Source organism: Canis lupus, chromosome 23, assembly GCF_048164855.1.
Source record: "Canis lupus baileyi chromosome 23, mCanLup2.hap1, whole genome shotgun sequence".
In the NCBI taxonomy this organism is placed as follows: domain Eukaryota; kingdom Metazoa; phylum Chordata; class Mammalia; order Carnivora; family Canidae; genus Canis; species Canis lupus.
In genome coordinates this window covers 2,753,886-2,772,546 of record NC_132860.1, presented here as the reverse complement: position 1 = coordinate 2,772,546, position 18,661 = coordinate 2,753,886, and the positions used below count along the sequence as shown (strand labels likewise).

Here is an 18,661-nt window from a genome sequence, read left to right as displayed (position 1 = left end):
AAATGCAATCTCAGTGTAGTTTAAAGTTTAATTTCTCTGATTACAGCTCCATCTTTTCATCTAGTTATTGGACATTCCAGGGCACTCTCCTGTGCATTTGCATTGCCTATTCATTTCCTTTGCCTGTTTGTTTTCTATCGGGTTGTTCATATTTGTTTTCATTTTTAGGGCCAGATAGTTAATACTTTGGGCTTTGCCAGCCATATGGTCTCTGTCACAACTATTCAACTCTGCCAGTGTAGCATAAAAGCAGCCGTAAATGACATATAAACAAATAGATCTGGCTGTGTTCCTATAAGACTTTTTGGGCAAAAATAGATGTTGGACTAGTTCTGGCTCATGGGCCATAGTTTCCCAGCCCTGTTTTATAGGTGCTAAGTGCCTATCGAAGTCTGATTATTTTGGAAAACTATTTGCAGGATTATGTGAAATTCACAGGGACACACCTCAAAGGTGATCATCTTTTCCTCCAAGTTAAGATCAAGCACTTGCAAATTTCTGGGCTCTGTGGTGAGCTCATACTGAAGCTTATATTGCAGAATGAGCTCAGAAGAGCCCATTGCAAGGCAAAAAAAAAAAAAAAAAATGCTCCCCTTTCTGGAATGAATGGTCCACAAAGAGTCCTGGGCACTCAGGTTTATCTTATTTTGCATCCAAAAGGCACCCCCAAAATTTTTGACCTGAGGCAATCGCATGAAAAATGGCTGTTGACTTTATAAAAGCATGAGTGCCAAGCCTGCCACTCCAAGTTATAAGCTGAACATGTTTATTAAAGACATATTGATTTGCATATATATATGTATAAACGGGTATCGATGTGTACATGTACATAAACATTTCCAAACATGAGAGATTCAGGGAATAAAGAAAGACTATCACACCCATCAGCAATCCGGTTTATAGCTAACATTGGAGTCCTCAAGGGCTGCTGTCTCTATGCTGTGAGTCCTCCACATTTGCATTTGGGGCTAGCAGAGCTCCCACGCTGGTTCAGAGGCTTGCGGGCTTTCCATCCTGGTCTTAAATAGGCACTTTCACCCACTTGTCCTTCTCTTCCATGACTCAGTGTCCCTAGAGTGGTCCTATTGTGGATACGACCTATTTTTTAGGGATAATTTAAAACAACAACAATCAGTTTGAAACACAAAAAATAACAATGTGAAATTTTTTACTTTTTTTTTTTAAGATTTTATTTATTCATTCATGAGAGACACACAGAGAGAGGCAGAGACACAGGCAGGGGGAGAAGCAGGCTCCCTGTGGGGAGCCCGATGTGGGACTTGACCCCGGGGTCACAACCTGAGCCCAAGGCAGATGCTTAACCGCTGAGCCACCCAGGCGCCCCAAAATTGTTGACATATTAAAAATAATCACTTCAGTTGCACTTGTGGCCAAATTTGGGCTTCTGGGCCCACTTCGTCTACTGCTATTTGTGCAGAACTGAGAGCCCTTGGGATGTGAGGACAGGCAGCGAGGCTTCTGGAAACCAGCCCTTTTCAAGACGTCACCAAAGAGTCCTTAGATTCCAGACCTGGTTGGACATCGCGGGGGGTCAGAGACCCTTTTCAATAGTTCTGAAGACCCATATTGACCCCACATTTCCACACATTTAGGTAAATATCAGAAATATTTGCCTATTCATACCTAATCCTTGCAAACCTGATTTTCTCATCCTGATCTCTCCCAAGAGGAGAGTGACACTCAAGGGAACAGCTCCTGAATGACGGAACCGCCTGTGGCTCCCAAGGCCTGAGCGCATAAAGTACTGGGCCCGACCTAGACAGAGGGGAAAAGCGTTACAGAAGCCAGGCACTGTGACCCGTGCAACGGTAAAGGTAAAAAAAAAAAAAATCAGAAAGGAAGTCTAGAAAGATTATAACCTAGTCACACTGAGGATTTGTTAGGGCCAAAGTGTTGATAAAGTTCTGTCACTGACTTGGGTTCCTTTTTACTCTCTCAGGATTCCCAATAAAACTTTGCACACCTGAGGAAGACCATAGCACGAGACAGCCACGTCAAAGAACTACGTGCAAAATGTGTGCAGCTCACAAAATAAGCGCACACAGAGGACCAGCCCTGGGCCAGGTCGTACCTGGCTCCCGAAATAGCCTGGAACGCTCTTCTTTGTCTGCAGGAACGGACTTGGGAAGGAATCGAGAAAAGGAGGCGGCAGGAGAAGCTATGGGGGTGGGGAGAGAAGACAGGACGTGCTGCACATCCTGCTCCCGCCTTGCACGCCGACGACTGTGTCCACGAGGACAGGCCCTCCGTGGGTAATTCCAAGGCCTTTCTTTTTGTCCGGTGACAGTTACGACAACCTCCTCACACCAAGGAGGGGCGAGCACGATGAAAACTTGAACAATCCTCAAATCCCCCAAATGCCTTTAAAATCTTTTTTGAAACAAACCAAAAAATCAGAGACCATGCTTTTTTTTTTATATATCCCCAATTTATTTTATTTTTAAGCAAGCTCATTGAAATTTTATTTTTATTTTTAAATTTTTTTAACTTTTATGTATTGGAGTTCAATTTGCCAACATATAGCGTAACTCCCAGTGCTCATCCCGCCGAGTGCCCCCCTCAGTGCCCATCACCCAGTCACCCCCACCCTCCGCCCACCTCCCTTTCCACCACCCCTTGTTCGTTTCCCAGAGTTAGGTGCAGAGACCACGCTTTTTAAAACCCAGGCAAACTACCAACTGTCTGTAATTTTCCAGATTACCTGAGAAAGGAGCAAAGAAAGCAATGGAGACTGGGTCAGTGGTGTTGGGCGTTAGGAAGATGCCAAAAATACTGCTCTGGGAGCCTGGGCGGCAAACTCTTACTACTATTTATTAATCTCTCTTTAGCTTCATGTTAGTGTTAAAATATATTAATTCAGTTCATAGAAGACAATGAGGAAAGTTAAAAAATTTCAATATGAAAGAGTGAATGGAGGACCTTGAGGTGATGGACACACACACACACACACACACACACTTTCCAGTGAGCTCTACAGCCAGTGCGGGGTTCGAACGCATGCCCCGGTGATCAAGAGTCACATGTTCTACCCACTGAACCTGCCAGGTGCCCTGAGGTGACAGAGAAACATATTATCGTCACTTGGCCAGTTTGCTCCTTTTATTTCAGAATAACACAAACTTGCGAAGATTTCTAACATTTTCTGGAATTTTTTTTTTTTTTTTTTTGTCCAAGCAATTTTTACCACCTTCCTACTCCTGAGACTGCTCTGCTAGGGAATAAAGAGTTTAGGTTAATGCAGGGCAGTCCACCGTCAACCACCGGAGGAAGATGTCTAAAACTGGCCCGTGCACTGGTTCTGATGTCCTAGGCCTGGGGTGGGCCCGGACTCTCAGTACCTCAAAGTCCCCGATGCCGAGGTCGTCTCCCACCCCAGTGTCCGACGCTCTGCTAGAAGATTGTGCCCGCTGGCTCCCTGGGGAGCAAACCCGACGGCAGGATGGCTCGGCCTACTGGGGGAGCTGGGAGGGTATGGAGGGCGATGCTTCTGAGGAAAATGGGGAGGGGACGGCAGAGTGAGACGCGAGGAGCCGTGGGACGAGGGTCGAGACACAGGTTTGACTCCAGGCCGGGAGAGAAGGAAGGGCGAGAGGGTGGGTGAGTCTCCGTCAGAAGGGCGCTTCCATCCCCGTCTGGGGGACACTCACCACGTAGAGTCCTTGTCTCCTGAGTCTCCAGCTGCTGTGCTGGTCACTGTCCGGGTCCAGCCCAGCGGGGCTGTCGGTCACTTGGCCTCCCTGTGGTCCGAGGTGCGTGTCCACGGCCGAAGAGCCTCTGACGAGGCCTGCCTCCCTTCAGGCGCCTTCTAGTCCACCTTAATTTATGGAATCTAGAAAACTTAGGGCTAGAAAGGACCTAAAGGCTTGTTCAACCACCTGCCTGAGGCTGCAGAATGGGCCACAGCGTCTGTGTCACTCTGGGATCCGTCGAGGAGCAGCACATTCATGCCCACCAGCAGCCCAGGCCATCCACGGGCCGTGGACCTCCAGAAAGCACCAGGCCGTGTGGTTACATCCTCCTGGATGCTGGGAAGTGCTCAGAAGTACAAGGACACGTGCAGCACGTGTGTAAAACCCCGACGTGCAGGAGGGAGAAGGCCGGCACGTGGGGGACAGTCAGCCAGTGAGCGGGGCGCGTCCCTGGGCCAGTGGCTCTATAGTCGGGTTACTCTGTGTTTTTAATTTGTAGGGAAAAGACAAAATTCTTCACACATTTACTGTCCCACGAAGCGAGGTAATCGCAAGGCCTCAGAAGGTCTTTGGTTTATTTACAGAACGTGCCCGTCCTCTCTGAAAGGACTTTTCTCTCCATCAAACATCCTGTCTGGGCTCCGGGGAAGATAAGGAAGAGGCCGAAAGCCAAAGATACTGCCCAGTCGACTGATGCGGTTGGGAGTCGGAGGCCTAAGATGACACCAGCCCCTGCGCCCCGCAGGCCCTGCCCCGCTCTGCCCAGCCGCGGCCACCTAGGCTCGGCTGCGGGTAACGCTGAGGGAGGGCTGGTTTCCTTCCAGGCAGTGTTTGAGTTTCCTCAGTGACAAAGTTTTGAATTTTATAAAATACATTTGATTTTGCATTTAAAGAAAAGATTGTACAGAAGCTGTTATGTGATCGCAGAAGGTGCGCAGCACCCTTGCGGCTGCTGTGGTTCTCCTCCCGCGGCCCTCCTCCCAGGGGCCCTCCTCCCTCCCCTCGTGGCCCTCCCCTCGCGGCCCTCCTCCAACCCGCGGCCCTCCTCCCCCGCAGCCCTCCTTCCCCCGCGGCCCTCCTCCCCCCTCCTCCCCCTGCGGCCCTCCCCCCGCGGCCCTCCTCCTCCAATGGCCTTCCTTCTCCCGCGGCCCTCCTCCCACGGCCCTCCTCCCCCCGCGGCCCTCCTCCCCCCCCCCCCCCCCCGCGGCCCTCCTCCTCCCTCAACCCTCCTCCCCTCTGCGGCCCTCCCCACGCGGCCCTTCTCCCCCCGCGGCCCTCCTCCCCCCTCCTCCCCCTGCGGCCCTCCCCCCGCGGCCCTCCTCCTCCAATGGCCTTCCTTCTCCCGCGGCCCTCCTCCCACGGCCCTCCTCCCCCCGCGGCCCTCCTCCCCCCCCCCGCGGCCCTCCTCCTCCCTCAACCCTCCTCCCCTCTGCGGCCCTCCCCACGCGGCCCTTCTCCCCCCGCGGCCCTCCTCCCCCCGCGGCCCTCCTCCCCCGCGGCCCTCCCGCTGCCACCCTCCGGGACGCAGCGCAGGCTCGGAGGGCCTTTCGGTGCGGCTCCGGCCCCGGCCCCGGTGGCAGCGTCGGGCTGGGCCAGCGGCGGCAGACCGGCCGGGGCGGGCCGGAGCGGGGCGGGGCGGGGTGGGCCCGCCGGGCTGCAGGCCGCGGGGGCCGCCGGCAGGGGGCGCGCCCGGGACCGCGTGCAGGGGTGCAGCCGCCCGCCCGCCCGCCCGCCTGGTCCCACGGGGCCTCGGCCGGGCGGGGCGTGGAGCGCCGGGGCTGCGAAGCGGGAAAGACAGCCCGCGGGCGCCCTCTTGTGGCCAAACGTGAAAGGCTGCGAGGAAAACGACGGGGCATGTACCCCTGCGGCTCCGCGCGGGGGTGGGGGGTTGTGCCAGTGCCGCCCTCCGGCCTCTATAACATTTATTTTTAAAGAATATTTTATCTGGGGCGCCCGGGGCGCTCCGCGGCTGAGCCCCAGTCCGCGACCCCGGGGTCCCGGGATCGAGTCCCGCATCGGGGTCCCCGCAGGGCGCCTGCTTCTCCCTCTGCCTGGGTCTCTGCCTCCCTCTCTGGGTGTCTCATGAATACATAGAATCTTTAAAAAATAAAAACATAAATTTTATTTGAGCAAGAGCACAAGTGGGGCACTGGCGCTCTCATTATGTCTCTCTCAAAAATCTTTTTTAAAACGAAAACATTTATGACACAACTCCCATTCTCCCAACGTTTGCACATTTTAAAAATGATTTGAACGACGGCTCAAACGTTATTGGGCGCCCAAGCACTCTCTGAGGCTCGAGGTTCCCTGGCCCAGCGGCGGCGCGCTCTCCCGGGCGGGGTGGGGGGGCGGAGAGCGCGGCCTCGGACGGGGGAGGGGGAGGGGGAGGGCGGGGGGAGGCGGCTGCAGGGGGAGCGGGGGGCGGGAGGAGGGGCGGCTGCGGGGGAGCAGGGGCATCGCAAGGTGTGCAGAGCGTCTCCCGAGCACAAGGGTCAGCCGTCGGGACGGAGCAGCACCGCTGGCTCGGGCTGAGCAAACGCCCCTGGACGGCAGGGAACCCAGGGCGCTCGGGGGAAAATGCGCTTCTGCAGTTGACGAGAACCAGGCGAGCTCTCACAGTCCGTATAGAAGCATGCTGCCCTTTTTAAAGAAAATCTAAAATCAAAGAATATTCACTAAACGAATCTGTAGGAATGTACCTTTGGCTTACCTTACAATCTTAAAAATTCCCTCAGGTGGAGCCTATCTGCCACGCAATAAAGAAGTGCACCAAAACAAACAAAAACTGGTCGCTACTTCATTAAAATCACAATGACCCTGAACTGCAGAACCAGAACGGGTGCGGGGCTAATACTCCTAAGGAAGTGGAAGCGAACCGCAAGCGCCCCTCACTACCCCCCTGCGGCTCGGGACCTCTCCGTGCATTTTGAGAATTCATGATGCCTTTTGCAGGATGCATTTATTTGCTCGTCGGGCTCCCTTTCCAGCAGCCCCGCGGTCTCTCGAGCCAGGTCCTATCGTCCCTACCAATTCCTTTCTGATGGAACAAATCCCCTACTTGCACTTGGTATGATTTTCATTCAGAGTGTGGCCCCAGTCCTCCGCCCCTAAAACTGCACTTAGAATTCCGTTAGTTTCTTTGATACGAGTGGACAGAAATGTGACAATTCCTTAGGAATCTTATTCCTTACAAAACTTTTATTCCTATTCCTTGTTTTTAAGCATTATTTAAAGGATAGGACGGACTCCTAGGCATCAAAAGAAAGAACTTGCTCGTTTTAATTACGTGGCCACAGTCTTCCTTTGGCTAATAACTTCCCTGAAGCTTTTACACGCAAACAATAGCCAACACACGCAGCGATCGCCGTTCTAAGGGCTTCACAGATCGTGACCTCACCGCTACAGGCACTGCTGCCCGCGACAGACGAGGGAACCGAGGCACAGAGAAGCAACTCCCGTCAGATTACAGGGCGACGGTGGGTCTAGGATTCCCACTAGGGCAGCCAGCCCCCAGCGCTGTGTGGCCGATCATGCCATGCTGCCTCTCTCAAAATAACACACGAGAATTTTTTTCTGTAGTTATATTTTATGAAAGACAAAATACGGGAGTTCAAAGTTTCACTCTGGCAACCATCATACATTATGCTTTTTACCTTATTTAGAAGTCATTTTATACAGAGCTTTCAGAAACACATTTATTGTGTAGTTATACCATTTCTTCCCCAAATCCAACAAACAAGAACATAATACAAGTTTATTTTAAATAAACCTCAGAATCAGAATTAAATTGGTAAATGAAGTCATCTATCGAAAAAGTGTTAAATCTAGTTGGAGTATATTTCTTTGCCTCAAACCAAAGAATTAAAGTAGAAGCATACTGTTGCTGATATTTTTAAAAACTATGTCCAGATACAAGTTAGTCTGGAAGTTCTTGGAAAGTTAATGAGCAAGCAATTTGGTTTTCTCCACTATTTCATCATCAAAGAACTGCAACAAACGTTGGAGAAACGCTATTAGTGAAATTCTGGACAACAGAAAGTGTAAAACCAGATTGTTAGGAGACAACAAAAGTTAGAAAATTCATAAACATACATTTATTCAAGAAATACAATTACCAGAGTCCTTGATATTTCAGTGATCATTCCACATTATAAAATATTCACAACATGTATTCTTTTTAAGTCTACACCAAGTCATGCTGACATTCTTTTCAGATAAGCCACAGCCATTAAATGCTATAATATCCATGTAAATTGTAAACAAAGTACTTGAGCCAAACTACTTAAGTATTAAGTACTGAGCAAAACAACTAAAAAATTTAGTAGAGGAAGACAATGATTTTTTAAAAACACATCTGATTACCAAATCCCAAAGAACTAGGCCATTATAATCTAGTATACTAATGGATAAAGTGGCCCTATGAAGACAGTACATAATTATCAATGACAGCATTTCTCATCTGCAGTTTTTAAATAGGCTTTCTCAATTAATAAATTTATTTTTGTTAAATTTTAAAGGCCAAGGGGGCAGAAAGATGACAGACATTAAACTACTGGCCAATTAAAGAAAAAAAGATAAACTATAATTACTTCCCAAATAAGGAATGCCAAGTATCTTTTATTCCTCAAGAAAGTACTAAGGAAGATAATCAATTATTGCATCTGCAGCTACTAAACAGTAGCTATAAATTGAACTATTCTGTTCTGATACTTCCAGATAGAGTCCAGTGTAATTAGAGCATTTTATAAAGGGGAAAGCAAGTGGTTCTCTACCCTACATGTCCTTTAGAACCACCTGGAAAGCTTAAAAAAGTAAGTATCTGGTCCCACCCTGGGAGATTCTGAACTTACCTGCTATGGAATGGGACTCCTGTAATAGAGTTTTTTTAAAGCTCTGCGGGGTTTTCTAATGTGCAGTGAAGATTGAGAAACCACTGAATCCACCCATTTTGAAATACCAAGAAAACAGATGGAAACTGGGTAGTTTATAATTTACAAATCAAAAGCTTATTTTATAGTTATAATGTGCCTAGTTACGTTCATGAATCAGACTATTTATTTATTAAGATGACAATCCCCTTCACTCTCTCTCGCTAAGTAAGACCACTACTGTACATCTTTGCCACTGAATGTATTTTTCTATGGTCAAGATTTAAAATTCTGGGATACACTGTGAAAACTGCATTAACAAAAACAAACTACTGCTACTCATGCTCAACAGTAGCAAGCAAAACTACTGTATTTGGCTCCTTTAAGCTATCCTTATTTTAAGAATTATAAATAAGTGCCAACCCACACAACGAACAGATTGTGGATTACTGCAGAAGAAAAAAAAATTAGCTTACTCAACTTACTAAGTTTCAACACCAAAAAAGATTGAACTTGGCTGAAAGTTCTGAAACAGCGGAGATACTGAACCAGGAAGCTATAATTTATAATGAAATGTTGACACGCCCTTAAAAGCTACTACAGCTGTAGCTATACTAAAATAAGATTTTTCAGGATTTACTTACCCTGTAATGCAAGAATACGAGCATACTAATATTACTGTTTTTATATGCACCGATCTCTCTCTTTAATAATGTAAAGCTCTACAACAAATACCTCTAATAACTTTACAATTAAATTAAAATAAGTCCATAATTCTTCTACACTACTTTGGTCTCAACGTTTTAAAACATCAATTAATTTTGAAAATACACAATTTAACAACATGATCCTATCAATACAAGCACGTTTTGTAGTGGACTAAAGACACATTCAACCATGCAATCCAGTGTTCAATACCTAAATGATAAATAACAATGCTGATTGACTTTTATTCTGAAAATCATTGAAAACTGGAATAATCTTGTAAGACTCACAGTGCTCACACACATGCAGAAAAAGGTATACATTGCTATTCTTCCTGAAGGAATGTTACAGAATGCCCACTTTTTACAGGGTAATTAGGATAAATTCCTTATGCATTTCAACCCATTATCTTCTTTTTAGCATCTGTCACTTAAAATTCTTATAAACCATACAAATGTTCCTATAAGTTGGGACTGAAAGTGACCTCTAACTCGTAATTTCCACCTTTAAAAAAGACCTCAGTCACGGTCCTACGCTAGTAGCTGCCTTTCAGTAAAAGAGTGACATCCAGTGGACAAATCAAAGTATCTCTCAGAATTCCCATCCTTTGAATCAAAGATCACATCTCTACATTCAACCATCTCGGTATGAATGAGTTCCTACTCATTTGGACTTAAGAGTGTGCAGACTCTTAGGAATATATCACCTCATAATTTCTATATTATCTTAAGCATATCCTTCTATCTTCTTCCTATTTAAAGTCAATTCTCTAAGTGAGCTAGTTAAGAGTGTGTAACTCTTGAGGCTAGTGAGGTTAAAGGTAGTATTTCGTCTTTGCTTCTGCTATTTCCCGGCACAAACTAACTGGCTCATCTCTAGGAATGCAAAAACCAAAATATAAGAAATATATTTAAATAAAAATGAATAGCATTAAAAAAAATCTGCAAAAGATGAAGCCTGAACCTGTTTTTGCATCTATAATTTATGATCTATTGTTGAACATAAATAGAGATATAATCAGTAATGCCAACAACCAAATTACATCCTCTTGCCTCACTGCTCAAATATTATGAAAGAATATATATTTTAGCAATGATTGTTTCAGTGTTTAAAAACTTTTATAAATCAGTATAAATGAATATTCATTATACGTTATGTTTAAATAAAAGTAAAAAATTTCCACTCTTCTGTGTTATGATTTACCACTGATTATATATATTATGAGTGTTCGAAGTACAAAATGCAGCAGTGGTGTTAACACTGATAGTGTAGTGAACTGCTGCTGTAGCTGAGACTGTTATGTTTCATTTCTTGGAAAACCGTAAAGAAATTTTACACGTTAAAAAAAATAGAGTAAGCAAAAAAAGAGCTGGAGAACTGTTACTTTTAAATAAGCAGCCAAATGAAGAAAACTTTTTTTCCTAAAAAAAGATTAAGAATGTAAAAGTACTTTTTAATATTAAAAAAGCATTTTTAAAAATCTATAACAACTTTATGACAAAATCTGCATTTGAAAAAGGCCTGTAAAAACAGCAGGACAGAATTGCCCTCATCACCTTTCACTTTTTGTCAGAAAAAAGTGTATGCATCTCTGGAACCATAAACAATGTTAAAAGAGGTGTTTATAAAATGGCAAGGAGGATTTCACGGGAAGTTTCTGTTTCTTTTTTACAATCATTGGCATTGCGGCCATCAGTAGGTCACAAGTAAAACTTTTCTAGCTAAAAGCAAAATGGAATATACAGTTTTGAATTGCATTAGGTCTGTTGCCTGCGTTTTGCTGATCTCATTTTTTCAAAGCGTGACTCCATTTCTTCTAGGACCTTGGGTGTATATCGTACTACTAATTTAACCTTTCCCTGAGCTGCTTTCAGCAGTTCTACAGCTTTTTCATGATGTTCTCCTTCAACGCTCTAGGAAAAAAAATAGACATGAACACACACACAATTAATATCCCAGGTTTTGTTAAGTAACTCAAAACACAGAAATGTTTAAAATACATGTAAGTAAAAATGTTTTAATGCTGTATCATCTCAAACACTACAAACCTATGACATAATCTGGCTTTATCATTTTAATGGATGTGAAATCCTCTGCTAATTATCTTCTGTTTGGGACGCCTGGGTGGCTCAGCGGTTGAGTGTCTGCCCGTCTGCCTTTGGCCCAGGGCGTGACCCTGGGGTCCTGGGATCTAGTCCCGCATCAGGCTCCCTGCGTGGAGCCTACTCCTCCCTCTTCCTGTGTCTCTGCCTCTCTGTGTCTCTCATGAATAAATGAATAAAATCTTAAAAAATAAACATAAAAGTAAATCATATTCTGTTTATAGCCCAGAAACTGGTTTTTAAGTTTCAAATAATTACTCTGAATACCAATCTATTTGCCCGATTATTTCACGAAGTCAGAAGTAAATTAGCCAACTGCTATTCTGTAAGACTAAAATCAGGGCAGACTTCTAATTTAATGTATTAACTACTAAAGAGCTTAATTACTTCATAAAAATCACACTAAGAATTGCTAATTTACATTGGAAAAGCAGCAAAACACACTTAAAATGCTTTAAAAAGTTATCACCGTACTAAATACTACTGCCCAGGATTTCCCCAAGGGATTTCTAAACTAGGGTTCTTTGATCCCCCCACCCCCATTATCTTCTGTTTCCATAACTCAAATACACCCCCAAGTGGTTACACTGAGTTACTACAAATAGGAATAAAAGTCATCCATACCACTCCGTTAACAGAAAGGAGTTGATCTCCTCGCTTGAGGCCCCCATGTCTATCAGCAATTCCACCCGGAATTATTCGAGATATATAGATTGGAGAGTTTTGTTCTTTGCCTCCCATAATATTGAATCCAAGGCCTTCTTCTGTTTTTGGTAGCTCAACAACTCGAGGATGAGAATGTCCTTCGCTGGCAGCAAACGCAGCCACAGTAGCCTCAAAGAAAATTTTACATATTTTTAAAATGTGATCTTTGTTTCAGTTCTTTTGTCTCTTTTTAAAAACTACCTCACTTTTGATGTCTGCATGCTCACAAATTGACTGGCAGTCTGGAGGAGAAGGTAAAGCCGAGCGCAGGGGATTTTAGAAACGATGACTGGAAAGCATACCCTGGGTGTCTATGTAGGAGGTGTTAAGATTGGTTAGGTCACTCAGCCCACCCAGTGTCCAGAACTGCTGTGCAGCAATTGGCAAGCAGGCTCGCTTGGCAGATGAGATGAGAAAACTCCTCCTGCAGCCAGCAGCCCTGCGCCTGGCTCCTTTAGGAAGGAGCTTCTGTACAAGACACAACCTACCTACACAGTAACCTATAAGGAGATAGGTGTTCTTAGGCAGTCATTTGGGCGGCTGTATCATCTGTACTATATGCTAAATAAATAAATAATTCAGTATCGAGAAAAAGACAGGTACACGTGACCAATGTGAATTTTTCTGTTGCTTTAATGAACTACCCAGTTATGACTAAAACCCTACTTTAACTCGTCTTTAAAACTTGAAATTTAGGCTAATGTACACTAATCCTAACACAAAGTTAGGTTATTTGGCTTCATTCTGCTTTTAAAGGTAATTAAGTAATCTGGTACCATTTTTCACGATAGATCAGGGTGCATGAGCAAAAATGGGGAGTAGGACAAGAAGGAAATCAAGATGTGTTGAATACTACTAGGTACCAAGCTCTGAAAGAAGCCTTGTTTTAGATTATAGAACAAGAAATTCAGTAAGCTGTGAAGGTCATAAAACTAAGGAATTTCAAGCCAAGTTTCTAGGTCTTTTTATACTCTTCCAAACTATATCCACATGTTTAAGTGTTTATATTCAACAGAGAATCCAATACTTCCTTTTATGGACCAGTAACTATCAAGGCAAAATTACCTGCTAATGACTAGTTCTAGTGTAAGTCACCTACTGCTGAAACTAAGTTATTCTAACAAGACATGAGACACATTGATGCTAGAAATATAGGAGGTTCTAGAACACTGGCACAGAAAAGCACATTGAAACCTGTCATATGCAGGCAGCTCTGAAGAGGTAACCTAACCTATGACATTACCCCGTATTTGCAGAGTTGAGGTAAAGGAGAAAAACAAAGAGCAGCCCGGGAGTGTACGCTGTCTACCATATGCTGTCTGTGTGGAGAAAAATAACCTAATGTAATGCTTCCTCATCAAGAAAATGAGGATAATAATATATTTCAGAATTTTGATGAAAAGTTACATAATTAATGATACAGTATGTATACTATATATAGAAGTTATGTATTAACATGTGTATTATTTGTGTGCAAGTGTATGTTTAATGCATTATCGAAACTGTATGATAAAATATTTGTTGTAAAGCCAATAAAAATGTCTTCTCTGTACTTGAGATAGTCTAGTGTGATGTGAAGGATAATCCATGTTATCAGCTTTCAAAAGAAGCCTATCAAATATCTAAGAATTACATATTTTAAACCTCTCATTTATGATACATTTTCTCATTTTTACTAGCTGGAAAAAAAACAAAAAACAAAAAACTACCTTTGCAGTTGCATTAGCTCTCACTTCGGGACTGCTACTGATGTCCACAGTCTCATAGACGTGTTCATATACCTGTAAAACCCAGAGATATCATCATGCTTTAAAATTTCAGAATATACCACATTTGAGGTCTAAGTCAAGTTAATCAGTGTTCAAGTTTTAGGCAAAGTTATGCCATCTTGGTAAAATATCTCTCTAAAAAAAATCCCAAAAAATGAAGAGGTACAAAATTCCAGTTAAAAAATAAATAAGTCAAAAAAAAAAAGTCACAGGCATGAAACGCATAGCATAGGGTATACAGTTTTCATATTGTCATAACACGTTTGGGGACAGAGGATGACTAGACTTATTGTGGTGAGCACTGAATGACGAACAGAATCGTGGAATATACTGTATGCCTGAAATTCATACAGCATTGTAGGTTTATTATACTTCAATAAATTTTTTTTCCAAAAAATGAGAGGGGGAGGTTCTAAAATTTTCTAAAGTTTGTTTCCTAAAAACTTCTGACCAAATTTCAGAGTATGATCTTACATCCAATTAACTCGTGTTTAGTAAATTTAACCCTATTTACTCACCTCTCTCACAGCATTGCAGAATTCACTTTGAAGGACTCTTTGTAAGGCCTGCAGTTTCTGTGGTGGCACCTCTCCACTTCTTTGCAGTTTTTCCAACAACTCTATTGCTCTACAAATATCTAAAGTCAAACAGACACACACTGATCATTTTCTCTGAAGATTCGTTAAATGCCTTGTAACAGGATTCAGTACTCAGGGATTAACCAGGAAAATGTAGAATACAGAGGGAAAAAAAGCCTAAGAGTATGAGCTTGCATGTTTGAGGGGGTATGTGAATACACATACGAGGGAGGGAGTGCAAAATCTGAGAATGCTAAATTTTATGTAATTAGGAGCCTTATGTTGCATACATATAAGATCTGGAAAAAATTATCTTTGAGATGAAGGAAAACTGAATATAAAATACTAAATGTTACAGAAAAGGACAGGGGTTCAAATGTGACAGACACACGAACATTGGATTGCTTCAAAATGCTGATGGTTCTATCTGGAGCTCATTAGTCACCTAAAAATTTATCTATCATTATCAGTAATCAAAGCACTGAGTAGCACAAACACTGTGTGCTAGGGAAATCCTTGTTCATTTCTGAAAGAAAACCACAATTTACATGTGGATATGAACCATTCAACAACAGATGCAGTTAGTGGCAGGAACACAGTTAAAACAATGGTAAAACACGTTCGGAAATTCCCAGGGGAAGTGTGTTTTATAAATCAATACATTTTTTAAGATTCAGAGTCATGTTGGGGCGCCTGGGTGGCTCAGTTGGTTGAGCGTCTGCCTTTGGCTCAGGTCATGATCTCAGGGTCCTGGGACGAGCCTCGGGCACTGGGAAGTCTGCTGCTCCCTTTCTCTCTGCCCCCCTCCTGGCTCCATCCCCCTCTCTCAAGTACGTAAATAACATCTTTTATTAAAACAACAAAAAAAAAGAGTCAGTCATGTTAAAACACTGTTATAACTGCCTCTATTTTTTTTTTTAAACTGTGTTTTTGTACCCCAGGAGGCTAGAGTACCTATTATTCTTTGCCTCCTTTTATTTATTTTTTTTAAATTTATTTTTTTTTAATTTTTATTTATTTATGATAGTCACAGAGAGAGAGAGAAGCAGAGACACAGGCAGAGGGAGAAGCAGGCTCCATGCACCGGGAGCCCGATGTGGGATTCGATCCCGGGTCTCCAGGATCGCGCCCTGGGCCAAAGGCAGGCGCCAAACCGCTGCACCACCCAGGGATCCCCTTTGCCTCCTTTTAAAAGGAAAAAGCTCTAAACTTTATACTAATACCGCAAGCCTGGAACTTTTTCTTTATAGAATTAATACGGCCTTCTTTGTGTATGCAGCTGCAAAAGTAGGAATAAATGTAGTGAAACAAGCAGTAGCTTTCCCGATTTCAGCTAATAAAAGCTTCAACTGATGTTGATCACATGCAACGGAATCAGACTTTCCCCATTCTGATTTCCCACAATTCAAATGACTGGTGAACCCGACTGTTGGCTCATGGATTACTTTAATCTACAAAGTCACAACATGTAGGCTATATAAATATTTCCAATCAACAAGAGATGGAGACGAAACAACTCTTTGCTGAACCTCAAGTGTACCTCGTTACGTGTTCACATGTCCTCCAACTGAATCAGGTTTTGACTATTTTAGAAGACGCTCAGGACCCTGATCGTGAGGCACTAATTTTACACTGAGCGCTGCTGGCAGTGTTTGTTAACCAGAACTCTAGGGAAGCGACAGTGGGTGTCCTCTTTCTTGTCCGGCTACATGGCAGCCACTAGGAATTCATCCTACTAAGCTGCTGAGCCTTCTGTCATAGACCCGACAAGGACTCTGAAAAAGCAAAAAAGCAAAAAAACAAAAAAGCAAAACAAAACAAAACAAAAAAAACCAAAGCCGCGACCACCCCCCTATAGGGTAAGTGCCAGAGGTGCCGTCTCACAGTCCGTGCTGCGCTTGCAAATACAAAAGACCGCCAGCCGGCGTGTCGGAATCCCACCACCACCACCGGCTCTCAAAAAGGAGAACACCTACTCCTGCTAACGGAGAACACACCTGCTCCCATCTGCAGAGCACAGCGCCGCTGCGCTCAGGAGGAGGAGGAGGAGGAGGAGGTCACGGTCTCGGGGCTGACCGAGAAAGTCTCCCCAGAGGACCTTCCTCCTGGGTCAGAAAGGATGCTGTGACTCGGGCGCCCGGGGGGAGGGGGGGGGCGGTGGAGCATCTGCCCGCGGCCCAGGGCGTGACCCCGGGTCAAGGGGTCGAGTCCCGCGTCGGGCCTGCTGCTCCCTCCGCCTGCGTCTCTGCCTCCCTCTCTGTGTATTCTCATGGATACGTATTTTTTAAAGATTTTATTTATTTACTCATGAGAACACACAGAGAGGGAGGCAGAGGCAGCAGCAGGCCCCACGCAGGGCTCGAACCCGGGACCCGGGGTCACGCCCTGGGCCGCGGGCAGATGCTCCACCGCCGAGCCCCCTGCACCCCGCAGCGAGGCCGGCGGCGAGGCGCACCGCGGAGCAGCAGCGCCCGGCTCCCGAGTCGAGGCCGCGACCGCACCTGCCGCGTCCGCCGCGTTACGTAACCGCCCGCGGGGCCGGCGCGGCGCTCGCCTCGGGGGGACCCGGCTCCGGACGCCGCCCCGGGAGCGCGTGGGAGCGCGTGGGCGGCGAGGGCGGGTGGGCTGCGCCCCGGGCACGGCCGCTGCCGGCGGGGCGGGCGCCGAGGAGCGCGCGGGGCCCCGCCCGGGGGACCGCAGGCGCCCCCTCCCCCAGCGGCCGGGCGCGGCGACCTTCGGCGACGGGCAGCCGGGATCCGGGGCGCGGGGCCTCGGCCGCACTCACCCCGCTCCAGCCGCACGGGCTCCCCCAGCGCCGCCATCTTCTCCCTTTGCCCGCGACCCACAGGAAATGACGACACGGGGCGCGGCGGGGGCGGGGCTTAGCGGCCGCCGGGGGCGGGGCCTGGCCGCATCGCGAGAGTCGGCGCGGTGCTCCGGCGGGGGCGGGGGCGGGGGCGGGGGCGGGGGGCTCGCTGGGGGCCGCCCTGGGTCCCCTCCGCTCCGGGGCGCCGATTGCACACACGCGGTCTTAAGGACCTGGCCCGGGGCACCTGCGTGGTTCCTGGTCGTGACCCCGGGGCCTCGGGTTCGAGTCCCGCGCCGGCCCCCACGTCCTCCCCAGCTCCTCCCCGGAGCTCCGCGTCGGGAACCTGCAGCGGCCCCTCCCGCGCCGCTTCCCGCCCCCGGAGACCCGCAGGCTCCGAGCCCTGGGAGCCCGGCCGCCTCCGCCCCCAGAGCGACCTCCAGCGGCGGGGCGCCGCCCACTGCCGCGCCGGGCCCTGCAGCCCTCCCGCTGCACCCACCGCGCCTCCCGCTCCCCGGCTGCTCGGGAGGCACCACTGGGCCCAGCTGGGGGTTCCCCAGCGTGTTCCCCTCGGGCCCTGCTGGTCCCCGGCCCTGCACCCCTCCCGCTGCACCCGCCTCCCCCTCCCTGGCTGCTCGGGAGGCACCACTGGGTCCAGCTGGGGGTTCCCCAGCGTGTTCTCCTCGGGCCCTGCTGGTCCCCGGCCCTGCACCCCTCCCGCTGCACCTGCCTCCCCCTCCCTGGCTGCTCGGGAGGCACCACTGGGCCCAGCTGGGGGTTCCCCAGCGTGTTCTCCTCCATCCCTGCTGGTCCCCAGCCCTGCACCCCTCCAGCTGCACCTGCCTCCCCCTCCCCGGCTGCTCGGGAGGCACCACTGGGCCCCGCTGGGGGTTCTCCCCGTGTTCCCCTCGGGCCCTGCTGGTCCCCCAGGCCTGCACCCCTTCCCAGTGAACCCACCTCCCGGCTGCTCTGGAAGTACCACTGGGCCCAGCTGGGGGTGCCCCAGCGTGTTCACCTCCATCCCTGCTGGTCCCCAGCCCTACACCCCTCCAGCTGCACCTGCCTCCCCCTCCCCAGCTGCTCTGGAGGCACCACTGGGCCCCGCTGGGGGTTCTCCCCGTGTTCCCCTCCATCCCTGCTGGTCCCCAGCCCTGCACCCCTCCAGCTGCACCTGCCTCCCCCTCCCTGGCTGCTCAGGAGGCACCACTGGGCCCAGCTGGCAGTTCCCCAGCGTGTTCCCCTCCATCCCTGCTGGCCCCCAGCCCTGCAGCACCACGCACGTGCTCGTCTTTTACTCCTTGTTCGGCCACAAACACCTTATGTCTAGTGTGCACCAGGCGCCTTGCTCCTGGGAAGGCCGCTCAGCACGAGACAAATGCAGACATGGCCCTTCTTTCTTCAGATACTTCCTTTTCCTC

General features: G+C 47.5%; 1 protein-coding gene across 1 annotated transcript; it reads right to left on the bottom strand.

Moving 5' to 3' along the window:
- Positions 1–7,391: 7,391 nt before the first annotated feature.
- On the bottom strand, positions 7,392–17,326 carry LIN7C (lin-7 homolog C, crumbs cell polarity complex component). The gene is made up of 5 exons (XM_072793731.1): positions 17,223–17,326; positions 14,378–14,496; positions 13,800–13,871; positions 12,010–12,219; positions 7,392–11,196 (listed from the first exon to the last, which is right to left on the bottom strand). Exons 1-5 carry the CDS (start codon positions 17,257–17,259, stop codon positions 11,041–11,043), a joined length of 594 nt encoding a protein of 197 aa, XP_072649832.1. The 5' UTR covers positions 17,260–17,326; the 3' UTR covers positions 7,392–11,040.
- Between the last annotated feature and the right edge of the window lie 1,335 nt (positions 17,327–18,661).

Excerpts from the sequence above, each read along its gene's own strand:
- LIN7C (XM_072793731.1), bottom strand. The coding sequence starts at position 17,259 with ATGGCGGCGCTGGGGGAGCCCGTGCGGCTGGAGCGGG. Across the intron at positions 13,872-14,377 it reads TCTGCAATGCTGTGAGAGAG|GTATATGAACACGTCTATGA; the intron begins GTGAGTAAATAG and ends TGGGTTTTACAG. Across the intron at positions 11,197-12,009 it reads TCCTTTCTGTTAACGGAGTG|AGCGTTGAAGGAGAACATCA; the intron begins GTATGGATGACT and ends TTTTTTTCCTAG.